This window comes from Pseudopodoces humilis, chromosome 19 (assembly GCF_049639895.1).
Source record: "Pseudopodoces humilis isolate 2021_Gansu_Grassland_sample_001 chromosome 19, ASM4963989v1, whole genome shotgun sequence".
Taxonomy (NCBI): Eukaryota; Metazoa; Chordata; class Aves; order Passeriformes; family Paridae; genus Pseudopodoces; species Pseudopodoces humilis.
In genome coordinates, this window is record NC_142218.1 from 2,042,748 (window position 1) to 2,069,246 (window position 26,499).

Below are 26,499 nucleotides of genomic sequence, written 5' to 3' on the forward strand. Positions count from 1 at the left end.
AACTCCTTGTATGGTATCAGGTGTGCCAGTGCACCTGCAGCACTCTGAATATTATACAGAAATTCTGCCATTTCCATGTGTACTGATTGTCTGTCCAGGTGTTCTACTGGGATTTCTGTCTTTCTGTGGTCTGTTCACTGTAGGACAGTCACTGAAGATCAGTGGAACTGGAGTCTCAGGATAAACTCTGCACTGAGAATTATTTCAAACTTTTCAAAATAATTTGATGAGAAATTCTTTGTAATTATGAGAAAATCCTCACTCTTACGTATTTCACAGGTTAAAGGAGATATGTGTACAACAGTGTGGCTGGAAAGTTCGTCCCAGTTCATGACTGAGGCTTATGAAAAACGTATTTTAGATGTTAGAACAGAAACAAATGTGTGCATGACCCACAGGCAAGGCCAAAGTGGGGCTGTGCCTCCTGCATGCCCAGTGGGCATTGGCTGTGCCTGGGGGCCTGCAGCCCTGCCCAGCACCTGGCAGAGGGCTGCAGGCTGGGAGGGGAACTGCCTGCAGCCAAGTCCAAGGTCCAGGCTGATAGAGCTGCTCACACCTTGGCCACAGCTCTGCCTGGCATCTCACCAGTTGTATCCTGTCCACTGCCTTGTTCCTCAGTGCAGTGAGAGGTCTGTGTGCCCCAGGGTGATACTTCGCACTGAACATCTCGTGGGATCCTCTTGGGAAAGTGAGACAGGGAGTCCTGCATGCTCAGTGCCCACGGGGCCAGGCCTGGCATTGGGAATCAGGGCTGTTCCTGGCACTGCCCTGGGACCTGCTGCAGCTTTATGTGGCTCTGGGTCACAGAATCCCAGAATGGGTGAGGCTGAAAGGGACCACGCTGGGGCTTCTGAACCCACATCCTGAGTCAGAGTCATCCCACAGCACGGATCTGGAATATCTCCAGTGAATGAGAGTCCACAGCCTCTCTAGGCAATCTGTTCCAGTGAGTGGTCACTTGCAAAATAAAGAAGTTCTTCCTCATGTTCAGGTGGAACTCCCTTCAGTTTCTGCCCGTTGCCTCTTATTCCGTTGCTAGGTCCCACGGAGCAGAACTCTGAGCCATCCCTGCAGATATTTATACACCGGCTCCTGTGCTGGCACTGGTAGCGGTGAGTGCAGCGGCCGCCAGAGCCTGTTCGGGCACGGGGCTGACGCTGCTGCAGAGGCCGTACCAGGGGCAGGTTCTGGGAACGGGACAAATTCTGGGGACGGAGCAGGTTCTGAGGACGACCCAACCCCGCCGACTCCACGCTCTCGCTGCCCTCAGGGGAGGCGGGCCCGCGGCCGACCCGGAGGAAGCGCCGCCCGGGCCCAGCGCCCAAGCGCAACCCGGCCCCGCCTCACGCAGGCGGCGCCGCCTCTACTTAAAGCGCGCTCGGCGCTACTATCGCCTCCTTGTGCCCGCCGGCCCCGCAGCTCCACCATGTCGGATCGGCTGCCCTACAAAGTGGGTGAGTGCGAGCCTCGGGACGGCCCCGCGGGGCTCGACGCCTCCCTCGAACCGGGACGTGCACCGTGCGGGGAGCGCGGCCTCGGCGGGCGCGGCGCCGCGCTCGATGCGGCCGCAGCGGGGAGGACGGCGGGTCCTGCCGGCGGCGGAGCCGGGCCTGAGCCCTCTGTGCGCTGGGGGAGCCACCGCGGGGCTCGGGGGCGCTGCACCACTGGCTTACTGCTCGCCGTTGTGCCGCTCTGCCGGCCCTGCTGCCCCGTCCCTCCCTTGCCGCTCAGAGCCCTTGGCGGGAACAGGCTTAGCTCCGAAGGTGAATTTCCCATCCTGGGACCTTTGAGTCATGCGCCCTGAAGGTTTTGGCGGTTATTTCTGTAGACCTGAAACTCCAAAAAGAGCCTCAGCTTTTAGAAAGAGTTGGGTGTTCCTTGGAGGCTTCATTCAAAGAAAAGGACATTAGTCTGTAAGGCTCAAATTCATAAATAATTTACCCTGGAGGCTCTGGACCTAAAATACTGCAGGATATTTTTTAAGCAGCCCTGGTAAAGCTATCAAGCCCTTAACCCCTTATATACCCCTTATCAAGGGGTAAGATTAAACCACCTCCTCTTAATGTATTTGTTTCCATGGTCTTTTCCTTGCCCGTTTTAAGGCAGTTTTCAGTCCCTGTGGTGTACAGGCTATGTTCTAGTCAGCTCTAGCACGTGCAATAGCTTCAGCGGCCTCAGGCTTCATCCTGCAGCAAAATGCAATTAGCATGTCTGCATTAAACCTGGCAGTCTGACTTGGAGTCCTGTTGTTTCCCAGTGCTCTAAACAGTCTGTGTTTACGAGGTAGGTGACAGAAAAGCATCTCACTATGGTCTAAATCGAATGGTGAACTTCTGAAATCTTTCAAAGAATCTCAAACTGAGTAAGAAGGACGCTGTGTTGGCTGGTGCTGCAGAGTTGATGCAGCTGGGCATTGTGCTTGACCCTTGTGTTTTTAAGGCTGGGGTTGAACATCCGTGGTGAATGCAGTGAGCCTGTCAGAAGTCTCTCTTGCTCATTTTTTGCTGGACTTTTCTGCTGTAGATCCTTTTTACTAAAGTATAAGTAGACTGTAGCTAAGGTAATTACGGTCACTTAAAATAATTTTTGTGGATCTAAGGGGGAAGGACCAGTGAGGAAGGACCTGCAGTTTTGCTGTGAGGAGGGGGGAGATAAGCTGGGCTCAGCTCCTGGTTCACTCTTAGGGAGCATTCTCTGTGTGGGAAGCCGCTGTCCTACAACCAACCCCTCCCTCACATGCAGGTCAATACTATGGAAGCCAGTCCCTATAGGAAGTTTTGGACTCTTGGGGAGTGTCTGCAAGAAGTGTTTAAGGCTCTGGCTTACTGAATTCATGGGCCTTGGGATGTCCATGTGCTAGATCACAGTTGATTTATACCCTCTTGCAGTAGCATGCTTTTTTTTTTTTTAGAGGGGCTGTTAGGTTTGGTCTAAATTAATGTAAGAGCCTGTGTACCTTAGTGAAGAAGCAGGGAGTAACTGGCCTAGGGTTTGTTTTTTCTGCAGCTCTGTCTCCCAGCTGTTGCTGGGTGTTCTGTTCAGCTGGTACAGCCAGGGCCTACCCACAAGTGTGTGAACAGATACCAAGGTCTCAGCTAGTCAAACTCTGACATCTGTTCTGCTTCTCTTGCAGCTGACATCAGCCTTGCAGACTGGGGTCGCAAGGCCATTGAGATTGCAGAGAATGAGATGCCAGGGCTGATGAAGATGAGGGAGATGTACTCTTCATCCAAGCCCCTGAAAGGTGCCCGCATCGCTGGCTGCCTCCACATGACGGTACAGACAGCAGTTCTCATAGAGACCCTCATCGTGCTGGGGGCTGAGGTAATGTGGCTCTGAGTTTCTCCCTCAGCTCTTGGGTAATGCTCTGCCAGGTCACTGCTTCTGCTTATGTAACACCTTATGGAATCCTGGCAAATGTCTGTACTTTTTGGATGAGGCTGTAATCTCCACATGGATGGATTATGTATTCTCTCCTTGAGCAAGAAGCTTGTTGCCTGTCCTCAGCACCCCTGGAGTGTGGGGTGTGTGTGTTCCCTGTGGACATGCTTCAGCTTTGAGTGCCTGTTGTGCCCTGGGCAGTGCTCACAGCTGCTCCCATACAGTCATGCTGTGCTTGGGCTTGCAGTGGTGTGGCTGCTTGTGCTGCAGCTCTAGGGACTGCCTCCAGCACAGATTAGCCTGTATTAAGAACCCCACACTGCTCTGGTAAAGTCAGCAAAATCTAATGAAGTTTTCTGAGAGCTCGTGCTGCTCTTGAGCTGTGCAGGAAAACAGCAGGGATGCAGTGTGGCTCAGGGATTGAGGACGGGCGTCTCCACTGAATTTTTTGTGTGACTGTGGACCAGTTACTCTCATCCATATTAAAGTCTGAGATACATAGAAGCCATTTACTGCCTTGTATCCCATGCCTGACTTGCTAAATGAACTCCAGACATCACAGCTGAGTGTTAGCTGTACAGGGCATGAGGAAAGCCAGGTATCTGAGCACAATCTGCATTGCTTGTGTGCTGAGCAGGGAGCTGACTGGAATTTTGATGGATTGTTAGGTATGTGTATGATCTGAAGTTCCTTCTTCCTGCAGTTTGGCTGCCCAGAGGTGCCCTATGTGGGATCCCTCTCTGGGAACAGTAAAGAATTGAACAGTGTCATGCTGATTGAAAGGCATTGGGAAGAGGAGTTTTCTCTAGCAGTGAAGGTGCTTCCTCAAAAATAGAAGAAGGCAGGTATGGACACTGTGCCAGCTCAGCCTGGCACGTGCTGCTGTGCAGGTGTTCCCCAGCCTGTTCAGAGCTGTCCTGTGGTTCCAGATGGTGCATTGCTGAAGGAGAGCTTCAATGTGGAGGTACATTTCCGGCTTTGTTCCAGCCACTCTTTGTGGAAGAAAAAATCCTGTCCCTCAGCAGGATTCAAAAGGAAGCAGTAGCTGTTGAAATTTGGGAAGCTTCTTGCTGCTCCTTTTGGTTGATGTATCCAGTATTGCTGGCCTAGGAAGTAGCTGTGTGCTTAGTTAAGCATTGCCAAGCTGCTTTAAGCAGAGCATAACCTCAGGTCAGTGTTACATGGGATTCATCCAAGTCATTCAGGGACATACCTGCAGAGACTTGGTTTCTCTAAGATGTGGTTGTACCTTTAAAGGTGTGTGCTGCTGTGTTAACTCCTTGACCTGATGCCTGTGGATTAATTTAGGCTTTAATTTGAGTTTGGATTCGGCCCTGGTTCATCTGTTCTGTCAGAACTTTGGTGCCAGGGAGGGAGGAATGAAACTGATAAAATCATACCCATGTAATGAGGATGTAGCTCACTGCAGCATAGTAACCTTGGTGTCCATTTTTTGGCTGGGTTAACAAATAGAATAAATACTCTACTTCAGAGTATAAGTTCTGTAATATAATAAGAATAAATTCTATAATATAAATAATAAGAATTTGTAACAAAAAATAATCCTTTCTATAACCCTTGATGTAAATACTAGGGTCTGAGCCCATCAGGTGTGCCAGTTATTTTAGCTTCTATGTCACTACCACAGGTCTGAAGTGTAAACAATACATAGGTATTTTGTATACTTTGAATGTCATGACACCTCCTGATGTCATCTCTGCTGGTATGGGGGGAGCTTGCAAAAAACCCAGGTGAGGGGGTGCAGCTTTACGTTATGGATTCTGTTTTCCTGTGCTCCTTCCAGGTGTGTTTTCATGACAAGTGTTGGTAGTGTAGGCTGCTTCCTACTGCACCCTTTACTTGGAAATGTCATTTTTTGATCAAGTGGGATGAGTATCTGAAAACAGGTTGGATGACTGTGTCTCATTGCCCTCTCTACTCAAGGTCTGTAACGAGTGAATGTGCAACTAGCTGCCATTCAGTCCTGTGGGGAGAAGGGGGTATGTGGCTCTGGGTGCTGTGAGCTGGTAGGTGTGCAGATCCTTTTCAGTGCAACTCAGCAACATGCTGTTGCTTTTCTAGGTGCCTGAGCATAGTTATGAAATCTGAGGAAAACAATTAGCTCAGCTGGAAAGGCTCCCATGAGTGGAGCACAGAGGGGGAAGTAGGTAAGCATAATCTTAGAAAATGCCTGGATTGAATGTAATGTTTCAGCTGCATTTCTGACTCTTGAGTGCCAGCAGGTGTGTTGCTGCATGTCCATACTCTGTGGGCACTTGCTATAGGGGTGTTGGGAAAATCTGACCTTCATTGACCAAAACTTCCCAAACCCACCCTGTTGGGCACCCCTGAAGATCTGGAGTATGCTCTGGCTGTCTGGGAGAAGTGCTTGTGAGCAAGGAGGTAGCTGAATATATGGCACAACTAAAGCTAATTCACGTTCTCTCTATGTGACATTATTTTCCCTGATTTAGTCAGACACGCAGTTCTCACCTTATCTTTGCAGAGCTACTGAAAAAGGCAGGAATCTGCACAAATTTCTTTCTGCTCTTGCCCCCTTTTTAACTCCTGTGTTTGATAGAGATAACTCAGAACTTTGTTCAGCAAACAAAACTTGGTTATTTTCCAGGTACAATGGTCAAGTTGCAACATTTTCTCCACTCAGGACCACGCTGCAGCTGCTATTGCAAAAGCTGGTATCCCTGGTAAGTTTTCCATGTTCTGGTTTGGCAGAGTTGGGCTGTACTGCCTGTTCCTGCTAAATCAAACTGTGTACACATCAAGCTCCTCTGAACATGCTAGAGGATAGAAACAGCCCATCGAAGCAGTGGTTGTTACAAGCCAGGACATTTGATTCAGGCTGTGTTGCATCACCCTGTGCACAGGTTTCCCAGCAAAGGCTGCTGTTGGGCTCTGTGTTAGAGCTCATTAAGACGATGGGATGGGTGATGAAATGGAGTAGGATGTAGGTGTGTGTAGCTGGAGGTGTTTGGTGCTTTCCAGCAAGCTCTGTGCTAAATAGGGATTGGGAAAGGTAAGGGAACTGCCTTACACCCTGTCACAGTGGCAGGGTCAATACCCAAGATATTTAAATTCTATTCTAGAATTAGCCTAGCTGTGTTCCTGCCTAATGTCCCTTAAGTGCTGTATCAGGATGCTGCTCTCTTCTTACAGTCATGTTCCAATAAAGAGCAATTCCTCACGGATCAGTATAATACCTGCAGCTGTTTGCTGTGTAACTCAGCTGAAGGAAGCAATCCTCAGTGCTGGGAACTGCACTTCCTGAGCCCAGCTGTTGGCACAGACTAAATCTGGTTTCTGGCAGTCTGCTTTGGGAGGCGTCTCTCATTTCTATTATAATTATCTATTGCCACAAGTCTTTCCCTAGCTGTGGCACATTCTGTGGCAACAAAGTGATCCCTTCATCAGCTCCTTTGGCACTACCAGCTTCAGGCATTGCCTCTGGTGTGGGATGTCAAAGGGCCACATGGGATTCTTTAGATGTTGGGTTGTCTTCCTCACTGCTTTCAACACCCAAAACTCAACTGAAGAGCTATTTACAGGTTGAGTGTTAAAGTATTTGCCCTTTGTATCCTTGTTTTTGGAACTTGCTCTTTGTGTTATTTTTGCACTTCACATACTGAATTTGAAACGGTGGAGGAATGGTGGGTGGTCCTTTGGCTTCAATATGAGATCCTGGTACACATTACTTCAGAATAGGTAACTGCATGATTGGCTCTTCATGGCTCAGGTCAGTTTTCTGTGTAAACAGTGGAAACATAACAATTTAGCCAAGTGTTGGGGTGTGTAAATAATGTGCCCAATATGTGTTTGAGTGGTTGAGTACTTCTAGGATTGAGTATAGTGTGAAGACAGTACAGATGCCTGGAAAGACATAAATCCTGGTGGATGCAGCATGCCAGTGGTGGCAACCTGTTGCTGGGGCTGTACTGGCATAGAAATACACTGCAATTAGAACAGATGAGGCACCTCAACTTGGATTTTAGTGCTGGGCTAGAGACTAGAATTTAAATTCAGTGTTGCTGAAGAGTTTATATTCTGCTGCTTAGCTCATGCTGAAGTCTGGTCCCTCTTTTCTGCTGTGCTAGAAAATCCTGTAGTTGTGTTTTCATTTAATTGTAACAATATGTCCGGTGCCTATTTCTAATGAGTGGGGTGCTGTGGATGTGAGTCTTTTTGAGTTTGCTTTGTCTTCTCCTTTTTAATAGGGAAGACAAATAAGGAAAGTAATGAAGTCTCAAAATTTTGACCTTGTTTGTGATCTGAAACAATGATTATTCTGAAGTCTGTTTTTCAGTGCAAATGTGTTTGTTGCCCTGTGGGCGCAGATAATCATCTGTCTGTCAGCTGCTGCTGGGAGCTGCTGATGAAATCTTCCTTTGGCTGCTTTACTACATGCTGAGTAAGAAACTGGCTAATGTGTTCTGTTTGTTCCCATGCAGTGTTTGCCTGGAAAGGGGAGACAGATGAGGAATACTTGTGGTGCATCGAGCAGACCTTGTACTTCAAGGATGGGCAGCCCCTCAACATGATTTTGGATGATGGTGGAGATCTTACCAACCTAGTTCATACCAAATACCCACAGCTGCTGAAAGGTGACTTATGTTTTGTTTTGGCAGGCATGATTCTGCCTGGGAGGATGTTTGGGGGGGGGGGGGGGGGGGCGCGTGTTTCTGCAGGAATTCACTGCTGGTGTAAAAAGGGGTGGGGGAAGAGGGACAGGCATGTGCAAACAGGCTGTGAAAATTCCTTACAGTTCAAGACCAGAATCTCTTACCTGCAGGAGCTGTTTCTACCTTTGCTCTGTAGCACATAAGCTGCACTGATTTGTCCTGGCCATGTTTCACTGTGCCCATTACCTGAGAATGACCACTAGTTCTGATGTCATACCAAAAGCTTCCTGGAAGAGGGCTGTCTTAGTGCAGTTCTGAATGAAGTTGTGACTACCTGTAGCCTTCTGTGGAAAAGGAGCAGTTTTCTACCTTAAATAGTCATTCAGTTTGTCAGTGAAGATGCTGATGGAGTCAGGGACTCTTGCTTTGATTTGCCTTCCATGCAAGTTAGTAAAAATTAGCAGTGTAGTGTTGCTAGCGTGTGTTTATGTAAAAGATTTATGTGAAGGGAATTTGACATGAGCAGGTTGATCTGTGCCTGGTGAAGTATGACAGACTCTCCTCAGCCCTGCCAGTGTCCATCAGCTGTGCTGCAGCAAGATGTGTGCCTAGGGTTGTTAAAGGGCACATTTGGTCTGGGATGTGAAGGAAATTGGTGGGTGGTACAGTGGGGTGCGTTGGTGCTTTTGTACAGGGGAGGTTGCTGTAGAAGTCTGCTCGATCAGCTCTCCTCTGAGTCGTGCTCTGCTTTAGTAGGAAGATAGGAGGAAAAAATCTGAAGGTGACAGGCTGTGAACAGGGCTGTGTGAGGGGAGCTCCTCTTTGTGCTGCTGCAGGTAGGGTCACCAGGAAGAGGGAAACTTTCTCTGTGACAAGCCTCACTTTTGTCCTTCATCCTCAGCCTGATGTCACTCATAATCCAACGCTCAACATCTTTGTGTTATTTAAACTGTAATGAAAGTTTTTTTATTGGTCTTTGCTTAGCCTCTCTTCCATCAAAGGTCTTACGGTTTCTGGGTTGCCTCTGTGTGATACTCATGACCTCTTGCTTTTCCCCTGTCGGATGCCAAAGAATACCACAATTGATGATCCCTCTGTCTTAATTGTCTTTTCAGAGGCTAAAGAAAGTTTTCCATGTTCATTCTCTGTTTTGCAGGGTTGTTTCCTTGCCATGCACACCTTGGTTGGTGTCCTTGTTCCCAGAATCTTTGAGCTGAGCTCCTTTCATACTTTCAGCCCTCCTGTTGTACTTCTTTCTCCTCTCCAGCCCTTTTCACCCTCTTGCTTGTCTTTTGATCCTGATGTGGGAGGGACTGGCATAATACAATGCAGTAGGACAATGGCTCTTGAACTGTCTGATGTCTTGGTGTCCATCTGTAGCCTGCCTCTGATAAAAAACATCCCTGTGTGGGTTTGCTTCCTGAATTCATGGAAATAACTCTTACTCTGGGGTTTTAAGGAGTCTAGGGAAGATGCAATGCTTGTCAGTGTTTCCCTTCCCAAACCAGCTGTAGTTGAAAAGCTCCTTGCAGCAGTTCAGTAAATTAAGACTGATTTCTGTAGAGGATTGCAAACTTGATCTGTTTTAACTTCCAGTCCATTGCTCCTTGGAAACAGCAAGACTTCCAGAATGGGACTCTGGAGTAGTCTTAGTCCTGATCTTCTTAATCTGAGATCTGTGCTTAGCCCTTTGCTGCAAAGTCTGCTTAAATGAAGCAATGTAGCATCCATTTTTGGTATCTTATAGCTAACAGAGGCTAATATATCCTAAGGGCTTGTGGGAATATCTGACCTCTGTGGAGGTGGAACAAGAGTGGCATTGGCAGACCATGCACAGTGTGTAGATTGTGAGCATAGGAGACATTTTGGCATGAGGCAGCTGAAAATGACATTTTCTGTTTAAAGGCTGCATAAGTTTTCTGGGCTAATTTCACAGGGAATTGTCTTCCATGCTTCAGCTGCTTCTAATTTAAACAGTTTGGTCCTAGTGTGCAGCAAACAGTTGAAAAGTGTTAATTCAACCAGGAGATGTGTTAAATGTGTGTGTGGACCTGCTCAGTAAGCTTCCCCTCTTCTGAAGTGTGCCTGCAGTTAGGGAGAATGGCCTTTGTACTGTTGGCTTATTCCATTAAGCCAAATGCCCTTAACACCAAGATAAACAAAGGAACAAAGGAGGAAAATAACAACTGACCAAAGGTGAAAGTCATCTGTGCAAAGGAGGTCTCTGGCATCTGTGCAAAAGCTATGTGTGGGGAACATTGGCTCATTTGTGATTCATTGATCAGACTTGCTCATTGCTCAGGTGAGAAATACAGGGCAAAGCAAGTCTGAGCATTTAGCAAGGCTGTGTCAGTTTAATTCAAGCTTGTCCTTGCTGCAGACCCTTCTCTGCTCTCCAGTCACTCAGGCATTGACCATGAGTGGTGTAGGCAGTGCTTGGAGCAGCTGCAGAGTGGTTTAGACCAGCTGAAAATGGCAGCAGGGCACTGCTGGGATGCCTCTGGGGAGGGGAAGCTGTTGGCATATGGGATGTGAGGTCTGCTTAGTGCCATGGAAAGATAATCTGCTAAGCTCAGGACTTACCTCTGGAGAGCCTTTGAAGGATGAGGAGAGTCTCCTATTTGCCAGATACACAGGAAGAGAGAGGGCAGGTTTGAACTGGATGTTCCTGATGTGACCTCCAAAAGCTTTCCTTCGAGGGGATGACTGTCCATGACCCAGGCAGATGCTCTGGAAACTGATGCTTTTGGGAAACTGTCTACAGATCCTCCATTTCACTGTGCACTAGGCTGCACTGTGAATTTGAAAGTCTCCTCCAAGCAAGCCCTAAATATGCCAAAGCCTGAATGCGTTCCCATGCATCACCAGCAGGTGACCATCAGGGGAGTGGGGCTATCGAGGGCTCTATGCTGAAATAGAAGTGCTGGGGATCAGTCAGCCTAATCATAGAATCACAGAATGGTTTGTGTTGGGAGGGACCTTTTAAAGGCCATCTATTCCAACCTGCCTGCAATGGGCAGGACACCTTCAACTCAGGTTGCTCAGAGCCCTTTGAATGTTCCCAGGGATAGGGCATGTGGCACTTCTCAGGGCGTATGCTAACCTCATTGTAAAAAAAGCAGCTGTGTTATATCTAGCCTGAATCACTGTCTTTCAATTTAAAACCATTCCCCCTTGTCCTGTTGCAACAGTCTGTCCACATCGTGTAAGCCCACTTCAAGTGTTAAAAAGCTGCAGTGACCTCTCTCTGGAGCTTTCTCTAATCCAGTTCATCAGCCTTTTACCTTCTAGTCCGGTTGGTCTCATTTCCCTCATTTGCTACAGAGCGGTCTGGGGAGGAATGGGAGGGTCTCATGGCTCAGTCTCAGGCTCCACTGGAGAATCTGTCCAAGTTCTGCTGTGAAAACCATGTTGAATTGCATGCAGAATTCTCTGTCTGGGCTTGGACCAGGTTTTTTGAGGAGTGAGGATGGTTTTGGACCAGACTTGGCATCTATGAGTGGGCAGTGCCCTGGAACCAGGAGGACCAGTTGTGTAATGAGGGACATCACCAGCTGGTCGAGGGAGGGGTTTGTCTTGCCCTGCTCTGGGCTTGGGCAGCCTCACCTTGAATATTCAGTGGTTTTGATCACTGCAATATAAGAAAAACACTAAACTATTAGAGAATGTCCAAAGGATGGCAAATGACCTTGAGCCATATGAGGAGGGCTAAGGGCACTTGATCTGTTCAGCTAAAGGAGCCTGAGGGGAGAGCTCATTGCAGTTACAACTTCCCTGTGAGGAGAAGAGAAGAGGAAGACGCTGATTCCTTCTCTGTGACCAGGAACAGGAGCTGTGCCAGGCAGGATCAGGCTGGATGTCAGGGAAAGGTTCTTTCCCCAGAGGTGCTGGCACTGCCCAGGCTCCCCAGGGAATGGGCACGGCCCCGAGGCTGCCAGAGCTCCAGGAGCGTTTGGACAGCGCTGCCAGGGATGCCCAGGGTGGGGTTGTTGGGGGGTCTGGGCAGGGCCAGGGCTGGGCTGGGGGATTCTGGGGGTCCCTCCCAGCTCAGGACATTCTGTGGGTCCGTGTAGGCTGGGGGCGCTCCGGGCTGCCAGCAGAGGGCGCTGCGGCGCCGCGGAGCGCGGCCGGGCCGGGGTTGAGGGAGAGGCCGAGGCCGGGCGGGGGCTGCCCCGGCCCCGATCCTCTCACCCCGGGCAAACCAGCCCCGAGGGGCTGCAAGGCACCCGCCCGCCTTCCCTGGGAGCCGGGCTGCTACAGCCCACTCTGGCAGGTGCAGAGGTGTGTGGCCCTGAAGTGCATCCTCTGGTGTTTCTCCAGTAGTTTGAGGGTTTTCATCTCTTCCTCGCTCTCTGCCAAGGGTTTGTTTAACTTAAGCTTCTGGGGGACGCTCCCAGCACCTGGATGGGCTGGTCTGCACAGCATTGACTCCAACTAAGCTGAATCCCTTTACTCTTCCCACAGGAATTAGAGGTATTTCAGAAGAGACAACCACTGGGGTTCACAACCTGTACAAGATGAAGGCCAGTGGGACCCTGAAAGTGCCAGCTATCAATGTGAATGACTCTGTCACTAAGGTAATACAGACAGAGCCCTTCTGCAGTATTCTGCTCTCTGGCCAGCTTGGTGTTGGAATGTTGTCATTCCCATGAAAGTATTCCTTCTCTTGCTGAGCTTCTCCTGATCTGGTTCTGAACAGAGGTTTCTACCATATCCCAAAAGTGACTCCTTGATTGACAGTGGTTACATAACTGATGCTGAAGATGGTGGCAAGCATCAACAGTTTATTATCCTACAGTAAAATTTTCATTTTCTCATACCTTTTCTCTCCAAATTCCCCTGGGCAGCATCAAGCAACACTGATTCCTTCTTTCAGTATAGCCAACCCGCTCTTTTATAACACACATCCTTATTGGACACAGCTGTGACCTGTTAAGGGCAAGGCTGCTTCCACTCTTTGGTAATTAGTACAGCTGCAACTCATCAGGGGCGAGGTTGCCCGCAGCACCATCTCTATTCTCTTACAATCCATTTTCCTACACTTGATGTCTTTGTAAACTGTTGTCAGGACATTCAGGGTTTTTTTGTATGTAAGGACATCCATTCTTCTGCTGTTTAATAGTGTGAACACACTTCTGGGGATTATGACTCTTGGGCACAGTCAGTACCTGAGTGTTTCCTCACTCTGAGTAGCTTAAAGCCCCCAGGCATGTGTCAGGTACCAGCTGGAAAAGAGAATGTGACCTCCTTGAGCTTGTGCTGGTAAAGGTTGGCTGGTCAGCCTGTGGCTGATCTCTGTGAACAGCAGTTGCAAAGGAGAAGGCAGGAGAGAGATACTTATCCCTTGCTTAGCTTTAGTGCTGCTTCCAAGATAAACCCTGGTGAGTTGAGAATGAAGTGGAATGGTGTTTAAAGGGTGGTGGTGCTTTTTGGCTGCAGATGAATTATAGTGGGAATTAAAGGTGTACTGAAGGTTTATGCATCTTGATGTTTTTTTAAATCTAGTTACTGACTCTTATTTCAAGTTGCCATACAGATGTTATCCTGTTGGGTTGGCAGTTCTCATGTTTGGCCTGCCTTCTCTGCAGTTTGCTGTCTCCTTTCTGCTCACTAAGATGCACCTGACTCTTACTTCTGGAATCCAGTTAATGTTGAAAGAAGTTCTTTACATCCTTTTCACCCAAATTTGTGCCACTTGCATAATAATTATTAATACTGTTCAGTATATTTGGAAATTCGGACGCTTCTAGCAAAGCCTCTTGAGGAGATTTGGGATTCTAGTGCCAAGCAAGGGCTTGTTTTCAAGTACTGTTTGGTATTTATACAGTACAAGATTTGTACTAACCACAATTACAGTTCTCTGGGAAAATGTGCAACTGAGCTGACAAATTCTGCTCTCCCAGTCTGATACTTCCAGGTGGTGCCAAGTTCCTGTGCTAGCATTTGGAGAGAGCAGCCAACTCTGTTCTTCCCCTCTGCCACCCAAATGTTTTGGGTGGGGCAGATAGATGTCTGCATCCAACCCTCTGTACTCTCTTACTTGCATGGAAATGTACAGATACCTGGAAGGCTTTAATTGCAGTTGGGGAATTTGGTGATGAGGAAAGAGGGATACCAACTGGCCCTAGCTCTAGAATTTGGAGGATTGGTAACAAAATTTTCTGATATATTAGTGGCAGCTATGCCTCTGATAATGTTTATAGGCACTGAGTCAGGAACATCTGGATCTGAAGTATAATTTGTTACACTTTGACCATTTTGTGCCATGGGCATTTTATCCCATTTTGATTCACGCAAGAACTGCAGGTGTTGTGGGTGTACCTTCCACTAGACCAGATTGCTGCCTCTGGGAATTTAATCTAAAGATTACCTGTAGCAGACAGTGCTATGTTAAGTGAAAGCAAGAAGGATTGGTACCCTATGTCTGTAGAAAGCCAGGACAGGCTTTGAGAACAGAATTTTGCTGTTAATGGAGATTTCTTAGTATTGCTTCCTTGGGGAGCACAGCACAGCATTAGTAGAAGAGGAAGCATTACAAAAATCAGCACAACAAGGTGTGTTTGAGTTTAGGAAGATGTTAAAGGGGTAAAGTAATATTTGATGAATGACTTCTGGTAGTTTTGATTGGAGGGTCTGGCTGTTAATGTCAGTGTTAGAGTAGGAGGATATTGTGTGATGGGGCATTTGAAATCCAGGGGTTCCTGGTTACAGTGACTGTTATTAAGAATGGCTGCTTGCTGAATTTTTCCAAGTCTTAGCAGTAGTGAGTGACAGTGTTTAAGGTAACTCTTCATGGGGGAAGATGTAATTTTGATCCTCTGGGGCTGCAGGAACCAGTTTCTCCTGGTTGAGGTGGGCAGCTTACCGATCTGCAGGCTGGATGTGTCTTGCAAAGATAGATGATGTGATGCTGGTGTGCTTTGCCCTCCTGTGGCATATGGTTCAGTTCATTGTCTGATAAACAGCAGCAGGGAACTGGTGAACATCTGGTTTAGGAACCCAGACCTACACTGGTGTGAAAGACACTTGATAAATTCAGGTTACCTCTAACAAGTTTTTAGTAAACCCAAGCACTGGTCAGTAGACACAATGTATTTATGAAATGCTTCTCGCCATGTTGAAGCCTCTGTCTGATATAACCCTACAGACTGAAACTGGACAAATAAAGACATCAAACCAAGTTGTCTTGTTCTTATCCCTCATGGTGGTTAAAGTATTTAAGTGACTCTTGTAGTACTTGCATAGAAGTCCATTTTCTTTCTCTAAGGAAATTTCACTTGAGTGAACAGTTTTCATCTGTTCTGAAACTGCTCCTTTTTCTCCCTCAGAGCAAGTTTGATAACCTTTATGGCTGCAGAGAGTCCCTCATCGATGGCATCAAGCGTGCCACAGATGTCATGATTGCTGGGAAGGTGGCAGTGGTGGCAGGATATGGGGACGTGGGTAAGGGCTGTGCCCAGGCCCTGCGGAGCTTCGGAGCCAGAGTCATCATCACCGAAATCGATCCCATCAACGCGCTCCAGGCAGCCATGGAAGGTGGGAGCTCAAGCAGAGCAGGAATTTGAGCATCTGACAGGTTCTCTGCAGTGCAGTGTAGAGCAGTAAATGAGAGCTGGCCAAGAAGGGTTCAGCGGGTTTCAGCCCTGTCCCTGCTGAGGTACAGTTGAATCCAGTTTAATTGTAGGAATTCTTTCCTTGCAGTTAGGGAAGGGGTTTGTCACTAGAGGCCTTGAAGATGTGTTTGGAGTCAAGGATTCAGAGACCATAGGGTGGTAAGGCTGAGGGATTGTCCTTAAGTTATGTGGCTCTAATCTCCATTAAAAAACACCTTCCCCCTTCAATAGGCTTTTTTAAAGAGCAATGCCATACTGTCTTTCCAGCTGAGCTCAGGGATGCTCTGGAGCTGTTCTCTTCTGTGTTTGCCTCATGTTACTGTGCCTGTTGGTATCAATTTATCCCATTTCTGTTCATACCTGCCAAGAACTGCAGGTGTTGTGGGGGCATTTTTGCAAATTCAATGCCCTGAACCCAGTCTGAGTGCTGTACCCCAGACTATTCCTCTGGGCGTTGAATGCACAGACCCACAGATTTGAAAAGGGTTGAGGGATGGATGGTTTTTGTGCCATGTTGGTGTTTTGCAACAGCAGCATCCCAACTACCTTGTATCATCCCTAGGCCAGGCATAGGCAGAAACATTTGACTCATTCTTTCTCTGTACTCTTCTATTTCTGGTGTTGTGTCCCACTTGTTAATAAATGTTGGAGGTTGTTTAGAGAAGTAACTTCTTCTCTTTTCAGGTTATGAAGTTACAACCATGGAGGAGGCCTGCAAAGAGGGCAACATCTTTGTCACCACCACTGGCTGCACTGACATTGTGCAGGGCAGGTATGGCCAAGCCACTTGCTTTAGTGAAAGCATACCTGTACAGTTAGATTTCTTTTTTTAAATACAATCATAACCTGTCAGCAGTGTGGTTAGGGTTACCACACAGTCGGACTTCTGGACATCAGAATTCAGCATGAATTTAGTGAGAAATTAAGTCTTTGGTCAGTTTTGTTGGATTTTGCCACATTGCAGTTGTTCCTGGCTTATGGAATCTAATGGTGCAGAAACAAAAGCTGCAGAGCGATAGATTGACTTTTGGAGAATGAGGGCATCAGGGCTGAATTCTGTGTTAGGCCAGACAAATGTGAACAGAGGAGAGGAGGCAGGTAAAGGTTGAAAGTGATTCCATCAGTGGGTGCATATAGCAGCTGAAACCAGCCTGTTCTCAATGAACTGCCCTGCAGCATTTGGTTACTGCTTTGTAGATGTCAGTTTATAGCCCCAGCTCCACACAGACTCCTTCCTTTCTTTGCCATGATGACTGTACATGTTGTAATGGAAGATCAGATTAGGTAGAAGGAGATCAGGCTATTAGTGTCTAGAGATGTAAAACTGCTGAGAACTTCAAAGTCATGAAGCATTTTTTTTCTGTGTAAAAAGGAAAATAACTGCAGGTATTTGTTTTGACCAATAAAAATTTTATTACTTTCCACACTGGGAAAATACTTTCTCCACTAAACTCTTGTATCCTTGGGAAATGTCCCTCCCTAGAAGCTTGAAAGTCTTTTCCAATAGACTTCCCATGCCTGGAGGGGTTACCGGCCCCACACACTTTGTGAGAGTCAATGCAGTCACTGGGCTGGGCACTAGTCAGGACTGCGGATTAGAGCATCTACTTTTGATTAACTTTTGATGCAACTTTTTTTCTTTTGCAGGCACTTTGAGCAGATGAAGGATGATGCTATAGTGTGTAATATTGGCCATTTTGATGTGGAAGTTGATGCCAAGTGGCTGAATGACAATGCAGTGGAGGCAGTGAATGTCAAACCTCAGGTGAGACAGCCTTTCCACAGGCTCTCCTGCTGGAAAAAAGCAGTGGCTACTCAGTGTCTGTTTCTAGAGAGTATTTCTCTTCAGGTTCTTTGGTGTTTCTGGCTTTGTTGGAAGCCACTGTTGGTCTGGTCAGAATGCAGATTCTGCTAACCTGGAACAAGCTACACATGATATTCTTGGTTTGGCATTAAAGTGATTGTTCCAGCCAGTGCCCAAGTCCCTCTGGGGAGAGGTGCCTGGTATGGGTACATCTTTCTCCATGTGTTCCCAGTTCCTTGAGAGGCAGGAGCCTACCCTTAGTGCTTGTTGTAGAGACAATTAATGTAATCAGGTCCATTCAGCTTTGATATTTGGGGCATGGGGTTTGCACATGTGCTTGCTTTGATAGCCCTGAGCTGAAAACAATGCCATAGCTCAGCTTCAGAAAGCAAGTTAGTTGAGAAATACAGAACAGACCATTAGAGACCCTATAAAACTTAAGAGCAGAGCCCATAGATTGCCTGGTGCCTGCCCTGAATTTCCTCTTTTAGAGCTGTTTGCTCATGTACTGCTCTGTAGCAGAACAGATGTGATCCTAAGGGAATCTCAGTGGAATCTCTTTTGGGATTCTGTCAAGGTTTGAAAAAATTCACACCTCTTTGTTTTCCAAGTGTAGTGTTATTTTTTTTTAGTCTACTCTGAGACTGAAGCCTCAGGAAAGCCTATCTGGATCTCTGCCAAACTTAGGTTTCTCTTCCAGACTTGGTGGCTTCAGTTTAGAAACCTGTGTGGGCAGACCAGGCAGATGTTTTACCCTTGCTCAGCTTGCATGCCCACCATGCATTTGCTTTTAGCTATGGCTGTGGCTACACAAGGAAAATCAGAATCTGAAAATTTCAGGTTTTTAGCTGTGTGTCTTAAAGCAGAAAAACAAAACTGAATTAGATCAAATTTGTTTTCTGACACCAACACTGAGGGAGAACATCACATAAAGCAAACCAGGCTTTATCTGACTTGGTGTGGGACTTGTGGTTACCTTTTGAAGAGGGAGTGTTCTTGCTGATAGCAGGATTCTGGGACAGGTTTTGTACTTTTTAATAACACCACACCCAAATATACCTCTCAGATCTTCATCTGCCCTTCCAATTTCCATAACTCCCCTGTGCCTTCTTGGCCACCTGCATCAAAGTCTTACCAAGTGTTTGTGGGAGGTATGTTGGGACACTTTGCATGGCCTTAACCAGGTATGGAGTTACACCCTCAAGTTCTCACTATGTTCAGGTTTGTTCTTGCCTTAGTGGAACTGACTCTGTTCAGCAGCTCTTGTCCTAGAGGAGCCCACAGGTACCTGCCTGCTTTCTGCTAGCTCAGGTTGTTTTAAAACTAAATCTTGGGCTGCTTGAAGAATAAACACTGTTGAAGGTTTAATTTGGTGTTAATATGACACCACACAAACCGCCCTCACAGAGGCAGTAAATCCCTTTTTATATATTTTGCTTTGAGAAGCAGTCTGGCATTGATAAGGTGCAGTGTGGTCCCAGGTGTGAAAATTGTAACAAGTTTCTGATTGTAAAACAAATAAAATTACCTTTTGAAAAGGATGGAATTTGGGTCAGGGTTGTCCATATGGGTTAATGCTGAAGAAATCTAACTTATTGAATATTCAGATTTTTACTAAAGCTTGGCAGCTTCTTTTCTGTGTCCTGAACCAGAGAGGGGAATATAGTACAAGAGCAAAAATCCCTGACTTTTTGTGAGGACACCTGTCTCTTGATAAGAGGATTAATGCCAGGGCTGAAGGGGTGGTTAACTTCAGCTGGAGGTACAAAGTAATTGAGACTGTCCAGCATGAAAGTTTGAACACTGGGCTGATTTAAGAGCTATTTAGTACTTTAATAAGAACATCTTACTGTGCCATTGTGACTGATGTGTTGCTTTCAGAGGACAGGTGAGGAGGAAATAGGCTTTTTACTGAAAAGCTGGTGGGTTGGTTTGGCTCTGGGTTTGCACTGCAGCCTTGCTCAGCTGTGTTTGGGCATCAGACTGACCTGCAGCACAAACTCAACTCGAGAGGTCAAGCAAAGGTCAAGGTCAAGGAACTTAGGCCTATAAATTATTCCCATATAGTGTGAAGGGAAGTGCACAGCAGCCAAAAAGTCCAGAACTAAGTAAATTCCAATGGGGAAAAGGAGGAGGCATTTGTCTAAGTGTGGAGAGAAGCTTATTGCTTAGGTAATTTGAATTCTACTTCTGGAGCAATTATGTGAGCTTATGAATCAGCCTGTATATGAGATGTGTTTCCACAGTACTGACTTAAGCCTCTGCTGGTACCACTACTATTTTTGTATTTCTGTGGATTAATTTTATATTTTCTATGTTTCTGTGTGCATTGAATAACTCCAGTCAGTACAGGTTGCTGCAGGTGTGGGGTTCTGTGCACAAGCCAGCAGCTGTCCAGGGGCAAGTTGTATGGATATTATGAAAGGATTTAATATTTTGATGTCTAAACCACCCAATTCAGACTTGAAAACTGAAATGCTACTTTAACTGCACAACTATCTTTTGTAGTTCAATCTGTAAATGCAATGTTTGCTATAAGCAATACTGTAGCTGTTCTCAGGGTTTTTCATGTTCTGCTTCCCATCTGGTTCCTTCTTTATTTTTTGTTACTTCCTCCCATAATCTCATGATGGCCCATATGGTGTTTTTTGGGTGGACTGAGCACTGTCACTGGTGCTCCACAATGGAGAACTGGCATCCAAAATAACAACTGCAGCTGCTCAGGGGGGGATCATTCTTACCCCACTTGATGAGTGTTTTTGGGCAGGAGAAATCAAGGCTGACTTAGGGCTGCTCTTTGAGGTGGTTACTTCCTGCATGTGTTGTGCTGAAATCACAATAATCTCTCATGTGAACCCGAGAAGCAGAAAATGGTGCTGTGATTGAAGCATAGCTGGAGCAGGCAGGTGGAGGCACAGACCTGCTCTGAAGGCAAAATGCCTGTTACAGAAAACATGGTTTGTATTGGTTTGTTCTTGGCATCTCTGCTAAAGACCTGCACAAGGATCTTTTTTCAGAAATGGGTATTGTTACAATTACAGTTTCATCACATGTGTCTTTTAACTTACATGCCAAAGCTTTAAGAACAAAATTGAAAATTGTGTTTTACTTAATATTAAATAACTTTTAGCTTCTAAAGTTTAAATAAAGCTGTAAAGAAGGACCCTTTTAGGTCTGTCACAGTTGCTTTGCAGTGCTAGCAGAAGATAAATGGTCTGAAGCATTAAGTTTTGTCAAAGTTGGTTGCTGATTGTTTTAAGTATTTCCAAAGTGCTCTACTCTCAAATACTTGGTATGACATGAGCAGTAAGTACCAGTTAATACTGAATATTCTTGTGACTTTATGGGCCATATTGGTGTTTCATTATTGCTTTAAAGTTGTAACCTCCTCCAGGGTGGAGGCAGGGCAGAGAGGAGCTATTGAGAGTGGAAAGGAGAAGCTGGTTTAAGTTTAACATTGCAGGAGTCCAATCTGCCCTAGGCAGATGGGGCACATGCTAAGTGACATTATCTCCTGAGCTGTGTGGGACAGTGACATTATCTGTCTCCTGAGTTGTGTGGGGCTCTCACAGCTGAGGCCCTGTCTCCTTAGCCCATCTGAGCCTGGATTCTGTGTGCAGAGTCCTGCTGTCCCTGGGGTGGATCCTCCCTTGGGGAGGATCGTGCCTGTGTCCCCCAAGAGCAAAGCAGGGTACACCAGGAGCCAGGACAGCTGTTTATTGTATGTGTTGGCCTTGCAGAGGTGGGAGCAATTCCAGGGGACCTTCAACAGGCTGAGGGCTCTGGCTGTTACCCTGTGTTAGATGCCAAGCCTCTGGACTGCTTCATGCAGAAGGTGTTCCCTCTTCCCTGCCACTACACACCAGTTGAGACCAGTGGGCATAGATGAACTGGTATTTACTGCTAGCAGCACATTCCCATCACAGCTGGCTGGGACTATACCACTACATGTGGAAAAGCCAGGAGAATTGGAGAGCTGGTTAAAGAAATTGGAGAGCTGGTTAAAGAAATTGGAGAGCTGGTTAAAGAAATTGGAGAGCTGGTTAAAGAAATTGGAGAGCTGGTTAAAGAAATTGGAGAGCTGGTTAAAGAAATTGGAGAGCTGGTTAAAGAAATTGGAGAGCTGGTTAAAGAAATTGGAGAGCTGGTTAAAGAAATTGGAGAGCTGGTTAAAGAAATTGGAGAGCTGGTTAAAGAAATTGGAGAGCTGGTTAAAGAAATTGGAGAGCTGGTTAAAGAAATTGGAGAGCTGGTTAAAGAAATTGGAGAGCTGGTTAAAGAAATTGGAGAGCTGGTTAAAGAAATTGGAGAGCTGGTTAAAGAAATTGGAGAGCTGGTTAAAGAAATTGGAGAGCTGGTTAAAGAAATTGGAGAGCTGGTTTAAAGAAATTGGAGAGCTGGTTAAAGAAATTGGAGAGCTGGTTAAAGAAATTGGAGAGCTGGTTAAAGAAATTGGAGAGCTGGTTAAAGAAATTGGAGAGCTGGTTAAAGAAATTGGAGAGCTGGTTAAAGAAATTGGAGAGCTGGTTAAAGAAATTGGAGAGCTGGTTAAATACAAAGCAGATGCCAAGATAGGTGTGCTGTGAAGCTCAGGATTGCTGCAGGCTTTGAAAACACCTGGGATGGAGATGAGAGGGGTGTCTCTGTTATAACTGAAGTGCTGCAGTTGCTGAAGGGGGGAGGCTCCCTGAGCCCCCCAGGTTTGCCCCATGGCTGACGTGGCTGTGGCACTGCTGTTCCCACAGGTGGATCGCTACACGCTGCGCAACGGCCGCCACATCATCCTGCTGGCCGAGGGCCGCCTGGTCAACCTGGGCTGTGCCATGGGCCACCCCAGCTTCGTCATGAGCAACTCCTTCACCAACCAGGTCCTGGCACAGATCGAGCTCTGGACCCACAGTGACAAATATGCTGTGGGGGTCCACTTCCTGCCAAAGAAGGTGAGTGACAGCCACATAAAGGTGCTGGTAAGGAAGCCAACATCAGGTGTGGCTTTGTTTGTGCTTGTACTCATTTTCCTACTGAAGGTTCTGTCCTTCAGAGGATGTTTGGCTTCAGACATGCTGGGTGTGAATGGGCTGTTCTTTGGTGTGCAGAACTGGGACTTGGCTGTCCTGTGACAGAACATCCAGGCACTTTTTGACTTCTCGAAGGTGCTGGGAAGCCCTGTACTGCCTTAGGGTAGTTGGAAAGCTTCTACCCAACCACTTTGTTACTTCTACAAACCTGTCCAGCAGAAAAGTATCATGGGCAGAGTTGAAACTGGAGTGAAACTTTTACTGTGGTTGATAGAGTCCTGATCCCATTTGCACCTGAGAGAGCTTATCACAATCTGGTCCTAATAACTTCACAAGATGCCAGATTTCCTTGGATTTCCCTTGAAACTTATCTCTGCATTCTTTGTTCTTGGAAAAGTCTGGATCATGTCACAGCTTGCACATTCCTTTTAGAAAGCTAACATGGTTTTAATTTTCCAAAACAAGCCTGAGAATTTGAGATGTTCATGGAAAGAGATGCTGGAGTTAAATCCCACTGCCTTTGGAGCACAACCAGGTGGGAGAGTAAATGTGAAAACACTTTCCATTTGGGAAGTAGAATGTGTATGTTTGTACTTAATAATGAGGTGTTTCCTGAAGACCTTAAGTTTGCAAACTCATCAGTTAAGGATCAAGTCAAGCATACCAGAAATGCAGTGTAGGAGTGGATCAGCAAACTGCCAGTTAATTGTCTTCAAAGGAACAGTCTTATTGACAGCTCTCTTGAAAATGAGAGCCCAGTGTTGCTGATAAAATGTGGCTTCATCCTCTCACCGAATAACAATTTTTAATAAGCATATTTGAGGTGGAAATACATAGAAATGAGAAGAAATGCCCAGAGCAGTTAAGCATGAAGTTGCCTGTTAGGGGAGCATGTGGCAGTGATCTCAGGTTCATCGACTGTGATAAAACACCTTTGACCCTCTGTGCTTCACAGAGGGTTTTACTCAAAGAATAAAGCAGTCACCTTGTCAGAAACAACAAAATAGCTTTCTCTGATAATTTTTTGGGTTAGTGCCTATCCTTGTTCTGTGCAATTGTTTTGAGGTCCAAATGTAAGATTTAACAATTACTAAGTACCTTACACTGCACTTTCTTTGACTGCAAGAATATTGCTTTGATCAGCCATTACAAACATGCACACATTTCTGCAATGTGTGTTCCTGGAAATCTAGGAAAACCCTTGTCTCCACATTCTTGGCACCAAATCTGTCCTGCTCAGCTTTGATTTTAAGGTGAGAATGTCTGCTTACCTTCATCTAACTTTGTGTGTCTCTTATGTCCGAGTCTTGAAGTCCCCAAGCTGAAGCAGCTGTGAAACAATTGATCCCTGCTGCTGCTTGAAAACCTCATCTGGGAATTGTCAGGGACTCTGTTCCTTTTTAAGTGGATGCAATCTGTCTTACATTCCCTGGAAATACACCTGTGAGAGCTTCATACCTCAGTCTAATCAACCAGATAAGAATACAATTTCTGACCCTCCTTTTTTTGTTTCATGGCATCCTGACAGAATGTACTAGGTTTAAATACTTGATTCCCTTCTAAACACAAGCCTTCCCCTAAAGTTTTCTTTCTTTCATGGTTTACCTGACTCTTTGGTGGATTGCATGGTTCATTGCCACCATTTCAACCATTTCCCCTTAAGTTTCTGATTTTGTCTTGTCACTTTTGGCTGTACTGGTTCCCAAGAGGCAGGTCCACTGTGGTCATTGTGAGCAGGCTGAGCTGCAGTGAGCTACACCCTGTGTAGATGGAGCTTTTTACCTGGTTCAGCAGGTTTTCTCTGTGCCACTAGGATTTAGACTTACCTTGTATCTGTTTCTTTTGCAATGCTTCCCTGTTTTTTTGCAGGAATTACAAATGGTGGGATTTGTCCCTGATCCCTGCTTGTGCTGTATTTTCTACCTCTGAATATCCCCTCTGGCTGTACATCCCCCTCTGACACAGCAGTTTGTTCGCCACCCTCCTGTTTGTTTTCTGACTCTCCTGGAACACTTAACTGCCTTCTAACTTTATACATTTTTCAGTTTCTTGAGTTTATACATCTGCCTGACACCTCTGGGACAGAGATACTATATCAGCTTTTCTGTGCTTGTGTCCTACAGCCCACCTTGCTTTTAGTCTTCATGAAGACAGTGCCAGTAGATACAAGTAGATCTGCTGAACTGGAGATTCTGGAATGAATTTCATTATTCATGTGCCCCTAGGATGGGATATCTGGAGAATGCAGGAATTTTTTTCCAGTGTTACGACTTACATAATATTGTAGGATATTTGGTATGTCCAGGTGTCTTTGTAGTGGAAACTGGGGCTTTATCATTCTACCAAACTGGGTATTCTTACCTCTGAAGAGTTTGAACTCTGCTCTTTGCTTGCTGGATGGATATGAATTTGTAAATGAGATTGAAATGGATTTGATTATATAAAATTTTGTCTCACTTAAGCTTGACTCCCTCAAAAGCACAAGCTCTTCCATGTGAGTACAAGTCTGTTCTCAGACAGGTGAGGGATATTGGCAGGAAAAAAGCTGTGTCAGTGTATGTCCTCCTTGGGGCTGCTCTTGATTTCCACATATTCATTTCTCCCTATGGACTGTGACTTCCTGAACTAATAAAACTCTGTTCTAATGTTCTTGTCTCAATGTTTTGTTTTCCAGCTGGATGAAGCTGTGGCTGCTGCTCATCTGGACAAGCTGAGTGTGAAGCTGACGAAGCTGAGTGACAAACAGGCCAAATACCTGGGCTTGTCCAGAGATGGGCCCTTCAAGCCAGACCACTACAGATACTGAGCAGCTGGCACTACCCAAAGACCAAAGTGCAGGGATACAACTTTCCAAAGCTCTTGTGTGTGCTGGGCTTCTGAGGACAAGCCTTTTGCCGTTTTCCCCTCAGTGCTGCACAACTCTTCCCCTTACAAGGGAACCTTCAGGGCCCTGTCAGTGGAAGAGGTTCACTGACTCCTGGAATTAGAATTGGTTACTTAGCTAATGTCACAGTGAAAAGAATCCTATGCACCTTTTGTTGGTCTGTAATGCTCCAGTAAGGGGAGCAGGACAGAAGGTGACTAAATGAGAACGTGTAGTCTTGCCATACAAGTGGCTGACAGCTTTGAGCAGGCTCACCAGTCAGGTGGGGAATGGTTTCTGCAGGGAGATGCTTTTGCCATGCCCTGCTCCAATCAGGTGAATCCCATTAGGAGACTGGCACTGTCAGGCCCTCTCCACAACAGTGCCCTGGTAATGTGCATGTTGTGAAACTGGGGGTAATAGGGAGGATATGAGTTGCTTGGTCTCCTTGCTGTAAAATCAACTCAGCCTTCTATTCAGAGGTTAGAGCTGGAGCTTTTTCTTGGGTTAATTTACTCCATCAGCTTTGATCAGAACAAAGACCCATTTTGTGCTTCTGCCATACCAGCTTGAGGAGGGGTGAGGCAAGAGAGACTTTTAGCTTTCCAAGTGTGTTGTGAGCAGCTGAGGAGCCACTGAGGGCGTGGTTTGGGGTTTAGGGTCCCTGTTCAATCCTCTGCAGACACCAGCAGCACACTGCTACCCCCAACTTGGTTCTCTGAGTTGTCATGTCTGCTTATCATGTTTGTCACTGACTTCAAGTGCTTTTATTAAAGATCTGACTGTGGCCTGACTTGTTTTGTGCAGTGAGATGTTTTGGGGTTTACCATGGGTTTGTTTACCTTTGTGTGGTCTTTAAGCTACTGAAAATACTTAGTGTACCCACATGGGGTGTCCTCAAGGCAAAAGCCAGTGCTGTGGCTGCTCTGCATCTCGTGCTGTGGCTGTGGAAAGCTGCTTCTCAGGAAATATTTGAAGGGCTGAATCTTACAGGATGGTCACTCTGCCGACACAGAATTATCTCCGTATGCCATGGAAGTTTTTTCTTGCTACTGTCCTCTTCAGTCAGCATTGTACTGCAGACCACCTCTGTTTATGGATGTAAGAAGATAAAAGGTGATGTTACACAGTGCTTGAAATTCTCAGATTCATGCCCAAACCTCAGTGAGCAGTTGGAACAGATGGT

At 46.3% G+C, this 26,499-nt stretch overlaps 1 protein-coding gene across 2 annotated transcripts; it reads left to right on the forward strand.

Annotated features, from left to right (window-relative positions):
* The first annotated feature begins 1,338 nt into the window (after nucleotides 1–1,338).
* On the forward strand, nucleotides 1,339–26,106 carry AHCY (adenosylhomocysteinase). 2 transcript variants are annotated; one of them, XM_005532951.2, is made up of 10 exons: nucleotides 1,339–1,454; nucleotides 3,134–3,324; nucleotides 6,011–6,086; nucleotides 7,845–7,997; nucleotides 12,480–12,592; nucleotides 15,344–15,551; nucleotides 16,313–16,400; nucleotides 17,276–17,393; nucleotides 22,178–22,372; nucleotides 25,125–26,106. In XM_005532951.2, exons 1-10 carry the CDS (start codon nucleotides 1,427–1,429, stop codon nucleotides 25,254–25,256), a joined length of 1,302 nt encoding a protein of 433 aa, XP_005533008.2. In that variant the 5' UTR covers nucleotides 1,339–1,426; the 3' UTR covers nucleotides 25,257–26,106. The 2 variants fall into 2 exon arrangements, with proteins under 2 accessions (XP_005533008.2, XP_014116936.2); XM_014261461.2 differs by lacking the exon at nucleotides 1,339–1,454 and adding an exon at nucleotides 1,662–1,763.
* The last annotated feature ends 393 nt before the right edge of the window (nucleotides 26,107–26,499 follow it).

Coding starts and splice junctions, on each gene's coding strand:
- AHCY (XM_005532951.2), top strand. CDS start 1,427: ATGTCGGATCGGCTGCCCTACAAAGTGG. Junction 1,455..3,133: donor TCGGCTGCCCTACAAAGTGG/GTGAGTGCGAGC, acceptor CTTCTCTTGCAG/CTGACATCAGCCTTGCAGAC. Junction 17,394..22,177: donor CAGTGAATGTCAAACCTCAG/GTGAGACAGCCT, acceptor CTGTTCCCACAG/GTGGATCGCTACACGCTGCG.